The sequence below is a fragment of the Chenopodium album genome, chromosome 16 (genome assembly GCF_948465745.1).
Source record: "Chenopodium album chromosome 16, dcCheAlbu1.1, whole genome shotgun sequence".
NCBI lineage: Eukaryota > Viridiplantae > Streptophyta > Magnoliopsida > Caryophyllales > Amaranthaceae > Chenopodium > Chenopodium album.
The window spans coordinates 36,934,113-36,950,834 of NC_137849.1; the positions used below are offsets into that span (position 1 = coordinate 36,934,113).

General features: G+C 32.2%; 1 protein-coding gene across 1 annotated transcript; it reads left to right on the forward strand.

The window, feature by feature from the left end:
- The first annotated feature begins 7,828 nt into the window (after positions 1 to 7,828).
- On the forward strand, positions 7,829 to 9,553 carry LOC145584182 (uncharacterized). The gene is made up of 4 exons (XM_081641090.1): positions 7,829 to 7,975; positions 8,524 to 8,842; positions 8,939 to 9,067; positions 9,129 to 9,553. The coding sequence occupies exons 1-4, from the start codon at positions 7,829 to 7,831 to the stop codon at positions 9,551 to 9,553; spliced, it is 1,020 nt and encodes a 339-aa protein (XP_081497216.1).
- The last annotated feature ends 7,169 nt before the right edge of the window (positions 9,554 to 16,722 follow it).

The window sequence follows — 16,722 nt, forward strand, 5'->3', positions numbered from 1 at the left end:
AACAATCACTCATAATAATTCAACAAAAGACAACATAAGTTGGGGATATTTTTGTTTCTAAGCAATCCAAAATGAACCTAAGATCTAAAATACATATCCAAAACCAAACCAAAACAACAAAACACAACAAGAGCATGTACTATGAGCATTTTCTTTGTTGTTGCACTGCTGCCATGCACCTCCTTGCTCATCTTCTTCCTGTCTGAACTAAGAGCTTTGCATCTCATCTTCAAGCTGTCAATCTCATTGAGCAAGCACCTCCTCTGTCCACTAACATCATCAACTTCCCTCTTCATGTCATTCAGCTCTCCCTTCATCAGTTTCTTGTCCAGCAGCAAGTTGTTAATCACCTCTGTTTGCCAAGTTGTTCCATCTGGTTGATCCACCCACTCAAAAGCTTTACACCCCCTTGACTCTGTCACAGGATCATAGAATTTGCAGGTCCTAAACTTGCGTCCAGGGTTCTCCCTAGTCCAAGCAGTCAGCCTAGACATTGGAACTCCACATTGGCATTTTTTCTCCTTTGAGGGTGACATGCTAAGTGAAGACATTCCTTTCTGAAATTCAGTAAGAAAAGAAATGAAATTAATTGTATTTGAACACAATCACCATAATCTAACCCTAATTTCAGTAGCCAATTGACATATCAAAAACCCCCAATCTAATTTAATCTTACATGAACCCTAAGTATTTTAAATGAAATTGGGGTTGAATTGACCTCACAAAACGTCAAATTTCAATTACTCTTAGCAAATGCAACATAATCACGCAAAGAATTGCAAAAAATTACAACAGAATTAACGAAAATTGCTTACCTTTTTGATGTTTGTTGTCGAGGAGTTCACCTGATTGTTTGATAATTTGAGGGTTTGAGATTGTTAAGGTTGCCCAAAAATACTGATTTGTGAAGAAAATCGCAAAAAAAAAACTCCAATCTTCAAGAATTTGGTGTAGAAATGAAGAACTAGGTTTAAATAGAAGGGAAATCGAGAGAATTTGGGGATAAATTCAAAAACTAGCCGTTAAGGTGGGCCCCACAAGCGTTTTCCGTCACCTGAGCTCAGATGAGGTGGTAAAACTGATGTTTAATTTTTTTATGAGGTGGTAAAGTAAATGTTTTTTTTTTGGAGGTGGTAAATTCGACAAAGTCGTTATTTGAAGGTGGTAAAAATCAAAAAATCCTATATATTAGGGGAGTTTTTTCCCGAGTTTTTAGAAAGCCACGTAGGATTTAATTTTTTCAGCGTGCCATGTAGGATAATAAATTTTAGTGGTAGCCAATTAAATACGAGATTATTAATTTCTTTTAGAATTAATTTTCAAATAATGCCACGCAAGCAAAATTGGAGAATTATATTTTTAAGTTTAAATTAATTAAATATAAAATATTATCTTTTGATATTAGGAATTTTATCTAAATATATAACAAATTTTAGCATATATATATATATATATATATATATATATATATATATATATATAAATTATTTTAAAAAATTCAAACAAACTGTGCATCACAGTAAGCAAAATTGATGAATAAGATTTTAAAGTTTATGTTAATTAAATACAAAATATTATTTTTGAGATTAGGAATTTTATCTAATATTTTAAAACTAATATAATAACAATTTTAATCATATAAATATAAAAAATATTTTTTAAAAAAATACTAACAAACCGTGCATCGCACGGGCTTCATCTAGTGTTACTATACATCAAGGTAACTTTTATTGAATTTAGGGTAACTTTTAGACTTTTTTGAGTAAATGTTATCATTAAAGCATAAAAAACTTTTATTTATATCAGGATAACTCATATATACTGGGTAACTTTAATTCATTATAAGGTAACTTTTGATAATTTTAAGGTAACATTATAGCAGATGTACAATATTTTATTGTAAATTCGATTTTTTTAAATGTCTGTCTTTGAAATATATCTGCCTTAAATAGGTTATAATTGTTGGTGACCTATTTATTAACATGTTAAGTGTGGTGCTGTTTAATTTTAACTAACATATTTACCCTTGATTATTACCCCTGCGTCTCTTAATTTGTGCGCCATTTGACTTTTCACGGTTTACAAGACACGTATTCAAACAATTATATCTCCATATTTATATGCGTAAAAATTATAAAAACTTGATGTTAATAAAATATATTATGAGACGAATTTAACAAGACCTTCAAGAATATATTATCATATATAGATTAATGAGAATTCATGGTCAAAATTTTAAAAATTTGACCCATATATTTGCTATGGGGAAAAAATTAAGGGACCAAGGGAGTATATTTATATTGAATCCATATGTTTAGGTTTTTTTTTTTTTTTTTTTTTTGATCTCGATCAAATTTGAAGGCTAAAATGACAACCGTAACCTTAATTGAATAGTTTTATCGACATGTAAATTGAAACAATTTTGAGGCTCTCATCAAAACAAGACATTAATTATGGTATCATATATATATTTTTTTTTTCAAATTTGACCTTAAGTATTAAAATGTCCCCCGAAATGGGAAATTCCATGTTTCTCATATTGAGGGTCTGTTCTCATACGATTATTTTTAGTTCAGTTAAGCTCTAATAAGTTCAGTTCAGTTCAGTTCAGCTCAGCACATTTCAGTCAATGAGAACAGACCCTGAGAGACGAAATTTGTTTCTCATGGGGGCAAGTTTGTGAATAAATCAACAACTTTTTCATTATTGTGGGGTCCACAATTAAATAAAGTTGTTGGTTTATTTAAGAAAATGTCATGTGTTTTGTTTCTCACTATGAGAAAGTGGGGCATCCCCCCCCCTCCCGCGAAACCTTAACTGATAATTTTTTAGCATGTAAATTGAGACAATTTGCGTCATGGTATAATTAAGGGTTAAATAAGGATAATAAGGAGTATAATGTTAATAACTGTTCCATATGATTATAATGCAAGAGAAGTATTTCGTACTATATTTCTTGGAGTTTCGTACTATATTTCTTGGAGTACTATTAAACTATTTTTTTTTTACAAAAGTGTAAATCATTTTAAAATATTTAAAAAATTGTACAGGACAATTTTTACTTTGTACTAACTCTGTCCCTTAACGCTCTTGACGATTATTATTTCAACATGGTGCAAGGGGTAGCAAAAATATGCCCTTTTGTATGCATGACTAGCATGAGGAGTGGGGGGGGGGGGGTAAAAGTGTAATAAAAATATCATCTCAAAAATAGGTGTGTTTTCTTGTTTACTCTTCCTAGTCATTCCTTGAAATATAATTAATGTGTAAGTGTAAACACAGATAAATATAGGAACGAACTTATTGGAGAAAGTGTGAAGAATAAAAAAAGAACATGGTAATAACTAATAGCTACATACTAATCGTTGTATTAATTTAAATTCGATCTGTTTGCTCATTAATTTCTTATTGTCAAAAAAATTTAGTAGCATACCATATAGACATAAAACTCTCAATTGTAAATGTTGCAAGGCTTGTAAGCCCTATTATCCTATTTCTTATTGTTGATTGAACAAAAATCATTTCTAAAAAAATGCACAAACGCTTTAAAAGCTACGTACGAAGTAGTAATTTTATATACTTGTAAATTACAATTACTTGCATAAATCTCATAATATAGTAATGCATGGATATTTTCCAATAAACAAGAACAATAAAGAGAAAATCAGAGCAATATGTATGATATAAATGTCATCTAATCATCTTTTCATAAACATACTCCATAATACATACCTACTTACATGTATGCATGCAACTATGCAAGAGTGTAATACCTACTATGAAGGTGGTGAAGCTTCTAAACCTAAACTATTGTGACGTTGAGATGGGCCAGATGGGGGAGGAAGTGATCCTTTGGGCTTCATGCTCGAAAACACGGTCATCGAAAGTTCGTTCCTTGGGCCGGGCTTCATGACTTTGAAAACAGTTTGCCTTGATCCAAAAGCAATCCCAAGAGGTAAAGAAGTACAGTATATAAGTAGTAGCAATACCTTAAGCATGTAAAATAATGAACTTATTCTCATCTCTCCAAATTAATAAAATGGTTGCTTTATTTGCATGTAGTATAACTATCAACTTGCCTTAAGCTTATGGGCATGACCTAAAATCTGGCTAGGAGAGTTGGAGTAATTAAATATATAAACTAGTATATTTATGGCATATATGGTATGATTTTGAAGAATGGAATATTATTTTGTTACAATAGATGAAAGGAATCGATTGATGATGAATCTCTCTCGAAGATGGATGGATAACACACTAAAACGAATTAGTCTTAAGAATATTTTTCATACTTTGAGATATGGTATATATAAGGGTGTTTTGAAAATTTTCGGTTAGCTAAGGTATTATTAAAATGAAAAAAACTCGAGGTTAAATAATTTTACACATTTCAGGAGTTATCGTAGGTGATAGCTCCCAGATGATAGATTGTAGCATATGGTGGGGTTAGGAGCATTTATGTTGGGCAAGGGAAATAAATGCAAGGTTCACAAACATAGTATATTTTCATGTGTGTGGGGGTTGAAAAGATTTGGTGGCTCCAAAATTTGTTAGTATGGGTTAGTGGGGGGCTATTAAATGCGACGACTAGTATTTGTTATAGTACTAGATGATGTGAAGATTATAATAATTTAAAACTATTTTTGGTTGATAAAAAACTGTATAGATGATGTGAAGATTATAATAATATAACTTTTTTTGGTTAATAAAAAAATTTATAGTACTAGATGACATTAAGATTATAATAATAATATGAAAAACATAGTACATACTAATTAAGAGAGAAATATTGCATGTGATAGAACTAGGTAGTGGAATTTATATGTTCAATTATGGAATTTTTTTAAGAGTCGGTTGAAATTTAGGAATCATTAGATAAATGTATAGCCAATAAATCATCTTAAGTTAGTGCAAATTAGTATATTACACGCTATACTATTATTAGTATATAATCATAACAATTTTTGATTTGGTATTAGATGTAGGAGTGGAAGATGGTTTGTCGTCCTATGAGTAAATTTATGTTAATATGATTAATTTTGGACTCTTAGGTTCAAGGTAAAGAAGTTGATTATGCATGCTTATTAGTGGAGCTATAATCATCTTTCTAATTTATTTATAATTTTATGTATGTCTACTCTCTATGTGGTCAATACAAGTTTGACAACCATAATAAATTATACTTTGGTTATAAGAATAATTTAGCATGTGATAACTGATTAGAGGATCTTGCATTTTCTTTATTAAGTGTTTATTTATTCCATTTTTTTTTCTTCATAATTCGTACTTAGCTGAAACCAAATGAATCAAAGGTCAAAGGTGCACTTGTACATAGGAGTTGAAACTGCGTAATATATGAACATTGGAATTGAACATCATTAGGAATAGAGGGAACAACAATTGACTATTACAACCGCAAATAATTATCATCTTGAGTTCTTTTTTTTATTTTTACTTTAAATATCAAGTTTCGCTACACCTAATAACATACAAGCTAAATACTGCCTCATATTTTAAATTTTCTAACATCTAACCTTCTCACGCTTGTAAATATATAACTATACTCGTTAATATCTCTAATTACAAAATAAACTAACATGATTAAATATAAATATATTTTATGCCGTGTATATATTTCAAACGATGATCAAGAAGAGATTCTATTTTGTAGTTAGATAAGGTTGTTGAAGTAGAAGTGTGTATTAATTGCCGACTATGATCAATATAGGTAGTGTTCTATCAAAGTCCCGCGACAGGAAATGTTGTCGCTTGGAAGAGACCATTATTGTAGTTTATGGCGTTTTTTCGTTGAGGAAATATGCAACTGCTTTGGTCGGCAGTTATGTAGGGTCACCTTTTGTTGATTCTTCCACAATGTTCCTATTTTGATTATCAAATTTACCATTTTCGTGTGATAAGGTAGATCATATTTAGTTGACTAGTTATCAAAGATTGTAAAATAAGAAAAGTTTCTTATTGTTAAATTATGAATAGTTGTTTTACAGGAAAACTAATAGTAGAAAACAACCTCTTTACCATCTTGTAGTCTTGTATGTGATGCGCCACACCATCAACTAATAGTTTGTCGGTGACTCGTTTACATTGATTTGTTTGTATTTTCCATTTTAAGCTCCTTTCGTGCTACATTTATTACTCTAGTGTATAACCTTTTCCTCAACATATATTCACTCCCCTGGTTAGAAACTTTAAATGTAAGTATATAAATCCTTCATTCTCCAATTGTTAAGTTGTGAATATTTATTGTTTTATAGGAAAAAACATAGTTGAAAACAATCTCTCTACCATCCCATAATCATATGTGATGCGCCACATCATCAACTAACTTATAGTTTGTCAGCGATTCATTCACATTGATTTGTTTGAATTTCCCATTTTAAGCTCCTTTCGTGTTATATTACTCTAGTGTATGTCCTTTTCCTCAACATACATCCACTCACCCTGTAGAAAAATTTAACTATTAGAGCATGCCCATCTGTTGACCAGTTGGGTTGGTTATTGGGAGAGAGAAACTGAAAAAATAATAAAAAAAATAAAGAGAGAGAAAAACTTGGGGGAATTTTACAATAACCAGGTTATTCTCATAACCGGTTATTTGGCTTTGGTTATGCAATAAAATATTGCAAGTGGATGGGTTTTTATGACAACTCATGATGATGTGGCACAAGAGGATTGTGACACCTATTTCTTTAATCAATGGGTGATATTTGCTTTGATTTTTATTACCGTTGTAATTTTGTAACGGCCATAATTTTCAAAATACAATTCTAAAAAAAAAAACACCAACGACTCTATTTTATTTTTCTCTATAAAATGAGCCCAATATTGAGGTATTTTGAAATAATTTTTTTTTAGTGAATATTACTCTCTTTATTATCAAGTTGTGTAGAGATGAATATTCCAAAATCTAATAGAAAAAAAAAATCCACAAAATCTCAGAACTCATCAGAACCCAAAATAATCCAAATCTTCAACCTTACTATTCTAACATTCCAATTGATCTCAACTCAAATTTAGATACAAATTTTCAACAATTTTCGAATTATGGTTCACAAAATCTCAATTTCTCAAATCCAAGTACTTTCACTTCTTTTCCTTTTCAACCACCACAAAATCCTAATTATTCATATTCTCAAAATGTTATCCCATCTTTTGAGAATATTCAAATCTCTCAAGGTGATCTAACATTTCCTATGTCCCAATTTCCTATGTCACAAGGTGATGATAGTGTATTTCCGAGTTTCAATTGCTCATACACATCGAATGCATCAGATGACGACAATGAACCAAAAGTTGAAGAAGTTGAAGTCAATGAAAGAGGTCATGAAGAAGGCAATCAAGATGGAAAAACAAAGTTTTGGTCAAAAGCTGAAGAAGTGGTTCTTGTGAAGGCTTGGCTTGAGATTAGTCAAAATAAAAAAACTAACACTAACCAAAAGGGGGATGTTTTTTGGAGGAAAATTGAGAAAATATATAATAATGTTAGATTATACAAACAAAGGTGTTTCAAAGAAGGTACTGACGGGGTAACACGAGAAGATTTGTTGAAAATGAGGGGTTCGGAGCAACTTAGAAACCGTTAGAGAAGGATCAATGCTTCATTTTCTAAATTTTGTGGTTCATATGCTCATGCTGAATCAAGAAGGGGAAGTGGTCACAATGATGAAGATGTTATGAAGGCAGCATATAGTATATATGCTGTTGACAAAACAAAGACATCATTGATGTCTAAAACCTTTCAAGAAAAGCATATTTGGGACATTTTGATACAACATGATGCGTGGAAACCAAGTGAAGATATTGTTTAAAAATGCAAGCAAAAAAATCTACTCAAGGAAGTGACTCAAAGAGATCACGTATCAATGAAGCTGGCAACTACTCATCTTCATCAAACCCAGAAACACCAACCAGTGGTGATATTGGGTATTCAGGCTTGCCTTCCAGCAACACTGAAAAGGTAATAGTAACATTACATTGCTTTTAAGTACATAACAATGCTAAGGTGATATTGACAATACAAATGCATGCATCTACATTACTGAAAAATTATTAATTTTTTTCTAAATCAATGCATGCATGCAAGACTTCAAATTTATCATATAAGACAATATAGATGACTACATACCAAACACATTATCAACTTGGTTTTAATAACATGTTATCCGACGAAAGCTCCAACTCTTCTAATTCTTCATTCAATTCAGAAAATAGCCAAACACAACGATATGAAAGACGAAGGCAAGCCAATCGTCTTGTAACCGAATGATGGATGAAGTTTTTATGTCCAATCCAATTGAAATATATCAAATGTTAAATCAAGTTCCAAGGGCACCAAGGATCCCCGTTCCAAGGGATCGCGAGGATGGACACAATCGTTTATGGAATGACTACTTTGCTGACCATCCTGTGTTTCCCCCACAGTTATTTCGTCGGAGATTTCGCATGAACTAACATATATTACTCCGAATAAAACAAACTTTAGAATAACGTCATCCCTTCTTTCAGCAAAGACAAGATGCTACAGGAAGATTTGGTGCCTCCGGATTGCAAATATGCACAGCTGCTATGAGACTAATAGCTTATGGCACCTCTGCTAATTCTGTGGATGACTACATTCGAATTAGTGCATCTCTTGCAAGAGATTCACTACAACATTTTGTGGAAGGAATTGTCTCTTACTTTAGTGATGAATACCTTAGAAAGCCCAATGAAGAAGATCTGGTAAGACTACTAAGAATTGGTGAACGTCGAGGATTTCCAGGCATGCTAGGTTCTATTGATTGCATGCATTGGCGGTGGAAAAATTGTCCACTTCGATTAAAAGGTATGTTTTCTGGAAGACCAGGTAAGCCCACGTTAATCTTGGAAGTCGTGGCATCATATGATCTTTGGATCTGGTATGCTTTTTTTGGGACACCAGGTAGTCGTAATGATATTAATGTTCTTGATAGATCCCCTTTGTTTAACGATGTTTTTGAAGGTCGTGCACCTTCTATTAACTATGTTGTGAATGACCATCAATACAATATGGGGTATTATCTCGCTGATGGTATATCCTAAATGGGTAGCATACATTCCTACAATATCACTACCACAAAATGAAAAAGAAGGTCTTTTTGCCAAATTACAAGAAGCTAGACGAAAGGATGTTGTGCGTGCTTTTGGAGTATTACAAGCTCGTTTTGCAATAATACGGAATCCTGCGCTAGCTCGTGACGCATCAATGTTAGGAAAAATAATGATAGCATGTATCATTATGCACAATATGATCGTTGAGGACGAAAGAGATATGTATAAAACGTACTACGATCCAAATGAATATGATCAAGCTACAAATGCGTCTTCAAGTAATAGAAATACTGAAGAGCCTTTTCAGTTCGAAAATAACAACAACCGAATTGCAAGTTTGGAAATTTATATGTCTAATAGAGCTCGTGTTCGTGATGAAGCTATGCATAAAGCCTTGAAAAAAGACTTAGTTGAACATATGTGGGTCAAATTCGGTGTTAACAGTAGGCAAAATAATTTGCGTTAATAGTTGTATAATCGTAACATTAAATTATTGCATTTGTACTCAAGCACGGTTCGTTTTTATCTTTTAATGATTGTTGTGAATATGTATTATTTTTATTATTATCGAATTTAGTAAAGTTGCAATTATTGTGTATTTCTTAATTATTGTGTATTTGTTAATTAACGACTAATTACTTACTAATTAAATAATATAATGCATTAATTTTAAACATAAGTCATTTTATTTAATTAATGTATGCTAATAATAATTATTAGTTTTAATTGATTATTATTACCAAGTGCATTAGTTATATATGATAGGATTTAAGAGAGATATTGTGTGGTGGGGTTGGGTAAAAGTAGGAGAGAGAAAATGTATAACCAAAAAGTTGTGGTTAACTATTGGGAGACATTAATTATTAAATGGGTATAAGAGTGGTTATAGGTGAGGTGAAAGATGTAGAAATTAATGAAATAAGCAATAACCACAATGGTTGTGGGCAACCATTGTGTTTTCTCTTAGTATATAATTCTTTCATTTTGAAATATTGCATCATTATAGTATGTAAGCCTTGTAATGCACATTTTTAACCTTAAAGATAATATATATGAAACCATATGTGCAGATAAATCTTACAAGACCCTACATGAATATATTATAGTAATCCTAATAAGATGAACTAAACATAGCCTAATTTCCCTTTTTATTACCCCTCTAATTTGCATTAATTTGACACATAGCTTAAGAAAAAATATAGAGTTGATGGAGGTATATGTAATTGTTAATATGAGAGAGAGAGAGATAATAAAAAAAATTAGCAAACCTAAGGTTAATTGAAGATTGAAATAATAAAATAATAGTGATTCTTAACCAAAGATAAAAGTATTGCAATTTTATCCAAAACTAATGAAAAAATAGTGCAGCAATTGATATGAATCATAGGTTCTGAGTCCCACTATTCGCATAGTTCCTATATGCATTTTTTGCAAATAGGTGGTCAAAAATGTAAATTTACAGAATCAATAAGTCATTTGACATTCAAATTGGTACTTTTTATGGTTATAGTGGTATATATTTTGTACTATTATATATGTATATTGTACCATTGTGTCTTAGTAGTACTATTATACCACATAATGGTATAATATTTTGATATACCATTTACATACTTATTTGTACTATTAGCAAAATATTAATACCACCACAACATTTATTTACCTATTAAATGGTACATTATACTTTCACCACAATTTTAACTTTATTACTACATTACCATCTGATGAGTGTCATTTCTGACACTATTTTATATATATGTTCCTTAGATTTTGGATAAGTTCCTTTAGCAATTTAGTGTTTTTATTTAGGTTTTTGATATTTTGTGGCTTATTTCTCATTTGTGTGTTTTTTTTTTTTTTTGAGAAAACTCATTTGTGTGTTTTTATAGGTTATTGAGTGGTTTTAGAAGGTAAAAAGATCAACCAACTGAAGGTATCAATGCGGAGTGCAACTGGAAGTTCCAACCGAGGAACTTGAGAAACTGACGGAGATGAAAACAGCTTGCTGGGCACGTTTTGTTCGTCTAGGTTCATTGAATCCACGAATTTGGGAAATCTTGGGGAATAATTCACAAGATCTACAGCTGTTGGAAAAGATAAATATGAATGAAAAGAAGATCTTATCAATTGGTTAAGATATGGAAGAGATATATTTTTCACAATTTTATCTAATTACTTTCCTTATCTTTGAAAGATTCCCAATTATCTCTTAGCCTATTTAAAGCCACGAAATCATAGAGAAAACAAGCCAGACACTGAAGAAGAGACGAGAGAGAAGGGAGGCTTCACTCCAAAACCCTTCTAGGGTTAGGAGTTGTTGGTCACTGTTCATGATACATTGCAGCGGAGGAATTCGGAGTTGCTTGAGAGGAACTCAGATCCGAATATGAGAAACTTGATGGGTTCTTGTTTCGTTTTCTTTTCTTATCTTTATATTATGAGTCCTTAGCTTGTTATGCTCAGTAACTATTAGTTTGAAGCCATGTATTAAGTATTTGAGACGAGTATTGTTGGTTTTAATGATTAATGCTTTAGAGTATTCTTGAATTATTGTTTTGTTCATACGAATGATGATTTCTTATAAGTAGGTGTACAACTATTTGTTTGGGTCTGATTTCTTTTGCTAATTAATACTACTAAGTCCGTAATTGCTTGGGAACATTAATCGAGTAGCAAACAATTGTAGAGGAGGACGTTCCACTCTATTAATTGAAAAGTAATTCTTGATCGAGGTCAAATCACATAAGTTCCGGAGTGCTGTGGTTGTCTTGGCCTGATGTTTTCCTAGTTCTTAATGCTGTCATCAGGTTAAATTCCTTGCTCGTAGTATAGGGGTTATCTGTTGGTTAGAGTTAGTGAAAGTCGTACGGGATGTAACCATTAATAAGGGAAAACAGAGGAACTTGTTCCATAAGTCAAGCTATTCTAAAGGGTTAAGTATTATGTCTGTGATTATACATTTGCATGGTGGATTTCTATATATAGTTGCTGAGTATCTCAAGTTCCTTATCTGTTCTTGCTGTTATTAGTTTAAGTTCAATTCCTAGTTGTTAGTTGATCTTTATCCTTAAACACCCCCCAATCATTTACTTCGTTGTTTTGAGTATTTGTTAAGTGTCTTGGATCTTATTCTTAGTTATTTGCAAGCACATTCTTCGTGGGATCGACCCCTACTTCCGCTAATTACAAGTTAGTAGTCTTAGGGTAATTATTATTAATTTGTGTGCGTTTCGACACCGCATCACCATCCTATATGCAATGTTTGCAAATGACGGTTCTTTCTAATTAGAGTTTCGACCTATTCCCTTTCCACCCAAAACAATTTTACGTTTTTCGAAATTGGGCTACTTTTCCTGGGCCGACTTTTATCAGGCTTCCGTTTCTTGGCCTGAAATGTGGCATATCTAATCCATTATCAGATCTTGAATTATTACGTATCATATTTGCAATTTTTGCATGCAATTGTTGTTGGTATTAAACAATTTTTGTGTCACATTGGTACTCCTTTTTTTTTTTTTAATTTTTTTTTATGGATATTTTATTTTTGAATGCATCACTTCTATATTTGGTAACTTTATACTATATCTTATCATTTCTCTCTCTTATTTTAAACCCCACTCAAATTATTTTATCATTTTTCTCTCTTCCATGATCCCCACTTAAATAATAAAAATATATATCCCCTCTCACATACTTTCTCTTTTATGCTCTCCATCTTACTTTTATTACAATTATTTATTCACCCACTCACAATATTATATTACTCTCCTAAAATTTTGTGCATTATCAAATAATGCAAATAATAATAATAAAAAAAAATTAACGGAGGGAGTATAAAACTTATTAATTTTAGAGAGAACAATACTTTCATAATTTCACAGTTGTTTCAAAATTAAATTAAAGAAGCAAAAAAATGATAGGGGGAGGGGGGGGGGGGGGTTTCACAATTCTCATAGAAGAATAAGGGAAATTGTTAAATATGGGTTTAGGATGCACCCGTCACCAAGAGAGAGAGTTAGCTACTTCACAAGTCCAAGGAAACTTCATCCAAAAACCATATATCAAAAGGAGGAGTAGCCCCTAGTCTTATAAAGTGTTAGCCCCTTTTTTTTTATTTATTCATTTATTTTATTTTTTAATGTGAGACACTTCATGTGTTGTTTGGGAAATTTATACTTCAATAGAAATTAAACAAGAGATGGATTGGAAGAATTTTCCTGAAATTAGTTTAAGTATAGATTTTCTAAAGTCTACCTATGATTATATTGCAAACATGAAATAAGGTCAACTATCGCCTAAACTAAGGACCTGTTCACATTAACTGAATTGAGCTAAATTGAAATGAAGTGAACTGAACTGAATATTTTATGAGAGAAAGAAATTAGGAGGTGAACTGAATTGATTGGAGTTGAAGTGAACTGAACTGAAATCAAACTGAAGTGAACATGCCCTAAGTTATATATTCTTCCATTTCTTTTTGTTTATCTCTTTTGATTTTTAGCACAGTTTCCAATGCACATATTTAAGCATCTTTAAATATGCGTTATAAATCAAACTGATAATGATGTGATATTTATAATGATTCAATAATGAGCTGATACTAAGCTACTAGCCGAATATTGAAGTGTTATTAACCTATAGTAGCTAGCATAAATGATTTTGGATTTTTTAAAAAATATATAATTAAAATGATCTAATAGATAATACAAATTTTTGTACGCGGCTGGCCACATGGTGCAGCAGGGGTTATTGTAGGGTGTTATCGGTTCGGTTAGAGGTTACTTGTAGGGTGTTATTGGTTTGATCAGGGGTTACTTGTAGGGTGTTATCAGTTTTGGTCAAGGGTTACTTGTATGGTGTTACTGGTTTGATATGAGAGTTTGGTCTGGGGTTACTTATAGGGGTTACTCGAATATAAGTAACACCTATAAGTAACCCCTGACAAACAAGTAACACCTTATAAGTAACCCCTGCAGCACCATGTAGTCTGCCGTACTGAAAAACCTCTGAATCGATAATGATTCAAATACAAGTATACAACCCAATAACATAAAGGACTCAACCCAAATTAATTCAATACTCAATTGATACAACCCTGATATATATCTAATATATGTACCCTAAATGACCCAACCAAAATACTTGATACCTATTTGACTTGAATACTTGACCCAATGTGCTCCTAAATCCTAATGTCTGGTTGGACTGTTTTGATATATATAATATAGTACAGATGTACCTATTATCCAATTGACTAACATCGAAAGATATGTACCTAACACCCGAAAGACTCGACCTAGCATGTACTTGGTACCCGAATATAATCCGGTTGCAACCTACATGTTACAACCCAAACTAATTAAATGAACGACCTAATTGTTTAAAACCATACTTAATTACACTTGAGAATATATGATTGATCCAAACAAATCCGACTAGTTATCAGCCGATTGAGATTAGTTAGACGAATTCACCCATTTAAAACCGACTAGTTTCTACCTGAATCGACACTTCTGTTAGCACCCATCCGGGCAATGTGACATGTCGATCACTCAAGTCTAGTATATGTTTCATCATAAAAGTGTACTATATAAATACCATGTGAACGTCAATTTTTATATTATGAGCCTAGATTGCATCCAATAAATATAAAGAAAGATTGAGTGTTTACAAGTTTAAAAGATGTTCAATTCCGTTCTAAAATCAATAGGATGAATATTTATTCAAACTTATAAAATGTTTTTTCCTTTTCATTTTTAAAAATTTAAAATGGTTCTTCTATGACTCACTTGTCAATTGTTCATAAAGTGTTAACACTACACATATTTTTGTATCCGTTTTGGTAAAACCCAATATATCCTCAATTTACACTCAACCCATCAACCCATATAACTTAATCCGACCATACTAGACAATTTGATCAAACCACTAGCTATTATCTTCACCGCCAACCCGCATAATAACCAAACCAAACCTAACCATTAATCATATCCTCAATGTATGCTCAACGCCTCAACCCATCAACCCATATAGCTTAATCCGACCTTATACTAGACAATTTGATCAAACCACTAGCTATGAATCTTTACTGCCGACCCGCATAATGATAAACGGGTCTGGGCCACACAGTTACGACTATCCACTTTATACGACCAAGGAAGTTCCACTTCAATACCATATGGCAATGAGGCTAGTAGCCCCTTAACCTTATAAAGTGAACACAATTATCTTCTTTCTTCAATGTGGGATATATATTCCAATACAAGCTCTCACTTATACGCTCAATTAATGTGGGACAACACACCACTCACATGTGGGTTTTCTCATGGGCTCAATACATAATAATCGAACCTAACCATTAATCATATCCTCAATGTATACTCAACCCATCAACCCATATAAAGTAATCCGATCTTACTAGACAATTTGATCAAACCACTAGCTATAAATCTTCACCGGGGACCCGCATAATAACCAAACCTAACCGTTAATCTATTTTTTTTTTTTTCAAACTTGAAGAGGAAGATCTTATATATGGAGTAACAAGTAAAAACACCAAGAGAAACAGCATGCACATTTCCTTGGAAAACAGAACCCAACAAGTATACTATAGTATAAATATTACAGTAACACCCAAATGCCAATTCACTCTAGCTGTACCTGTACACATTTATTATCCACATATATTGCACGTCAACCCCATCTAGTCATCTCTATCTTTATTTAAGGTAAAGGGAAGGACCTTGACCGAACCTCAACTCTTACATTTTTTTTTAATTCAATATTTGAGGACCAGAAACTTTGAAAGCAAGGGAAAAAGGTAAGGGATACCCTTACTGATGGGGATCAAATCCTCAACCTTAAGGTTAAAAGGTACAATCATTCCCACTGTACCATCAAGCTTAGCTTGGTGTCTAGCTTAGTCTTCTCTAATTAGCGACAAATTAATTTTATCATATCCGATTAAGGCCTTAATTTCTCAAGCTGGTAATCTTCCTAATTTCTAATCCTTAATTCAATGACATTAATGAGGCGAAATTCAGGCCTAAGGTCTGCTATTCAACGGACAGAATCCCTAGTCAGATTACCGCTCCCCCGTGCACCGTTATACGTACGCTTTCATATACCTCCACATGACAATCAGATTCCCTTTCCTTTCTATTCCTTATTTTTTATTGTTTGTTTTCTTCTATTCCCTTTCTTTATTATTTGTTTTCTTCTATTCCTTTTTTTATCATTATATTTCTTCTATTCCTTTGACTATTATATCCCCCAGCTTTCCTTTATTTCTGTTCCCTTTTCCTTGGTTTTAGTTCCCATATTTCTTCTTAATTACAATCTAATTAATCTTTCTTTCTATTCAATTCCCTATCTTTTACTTCATCTCATTCTTATCGTTATCACCTTAGCTTCTCTCTAACCAAAGGGTACGGTGTTTTTATTTTTCCTCCATCTATTGCTAGTTTATCTTCTTCTTTGATTTCTTTCTTTGGTGTACTTGATTGATTTTGAAGTAACGTAACGTGTTGTTGTTATGTCGTGCATGTTATGACCCGTTTCTTGTTCCTACTTTTCAGTGATTTCTTTTTAGGTTGGTTGAGTATATTGAACTACTAGACGAACAAAGTTATTACA

Coding starts and splice junctions, on each gene's coding strand:
- LOC145584182 (XM_081641090.1), top strand. CDS start 7,829: ATGCAAGCAAAAAAATCTACTCAAGGAAGTGACTCAAAGAGATCACGT. Junction 7,976..8,523: donor CTTCCAGCAACACTGAAAAG/GTAATAGTAACA, acceptor CCCTTCTTTCAG/CAAAGACAAGATGCTACAGG. Junction 9,068..9,128: donor GGGGTATTATCTCGCTGATG/GTATATCCTAAA, acceptor ATGAAAAAGAAG/GTCTTTTTGCCAAATTACAA.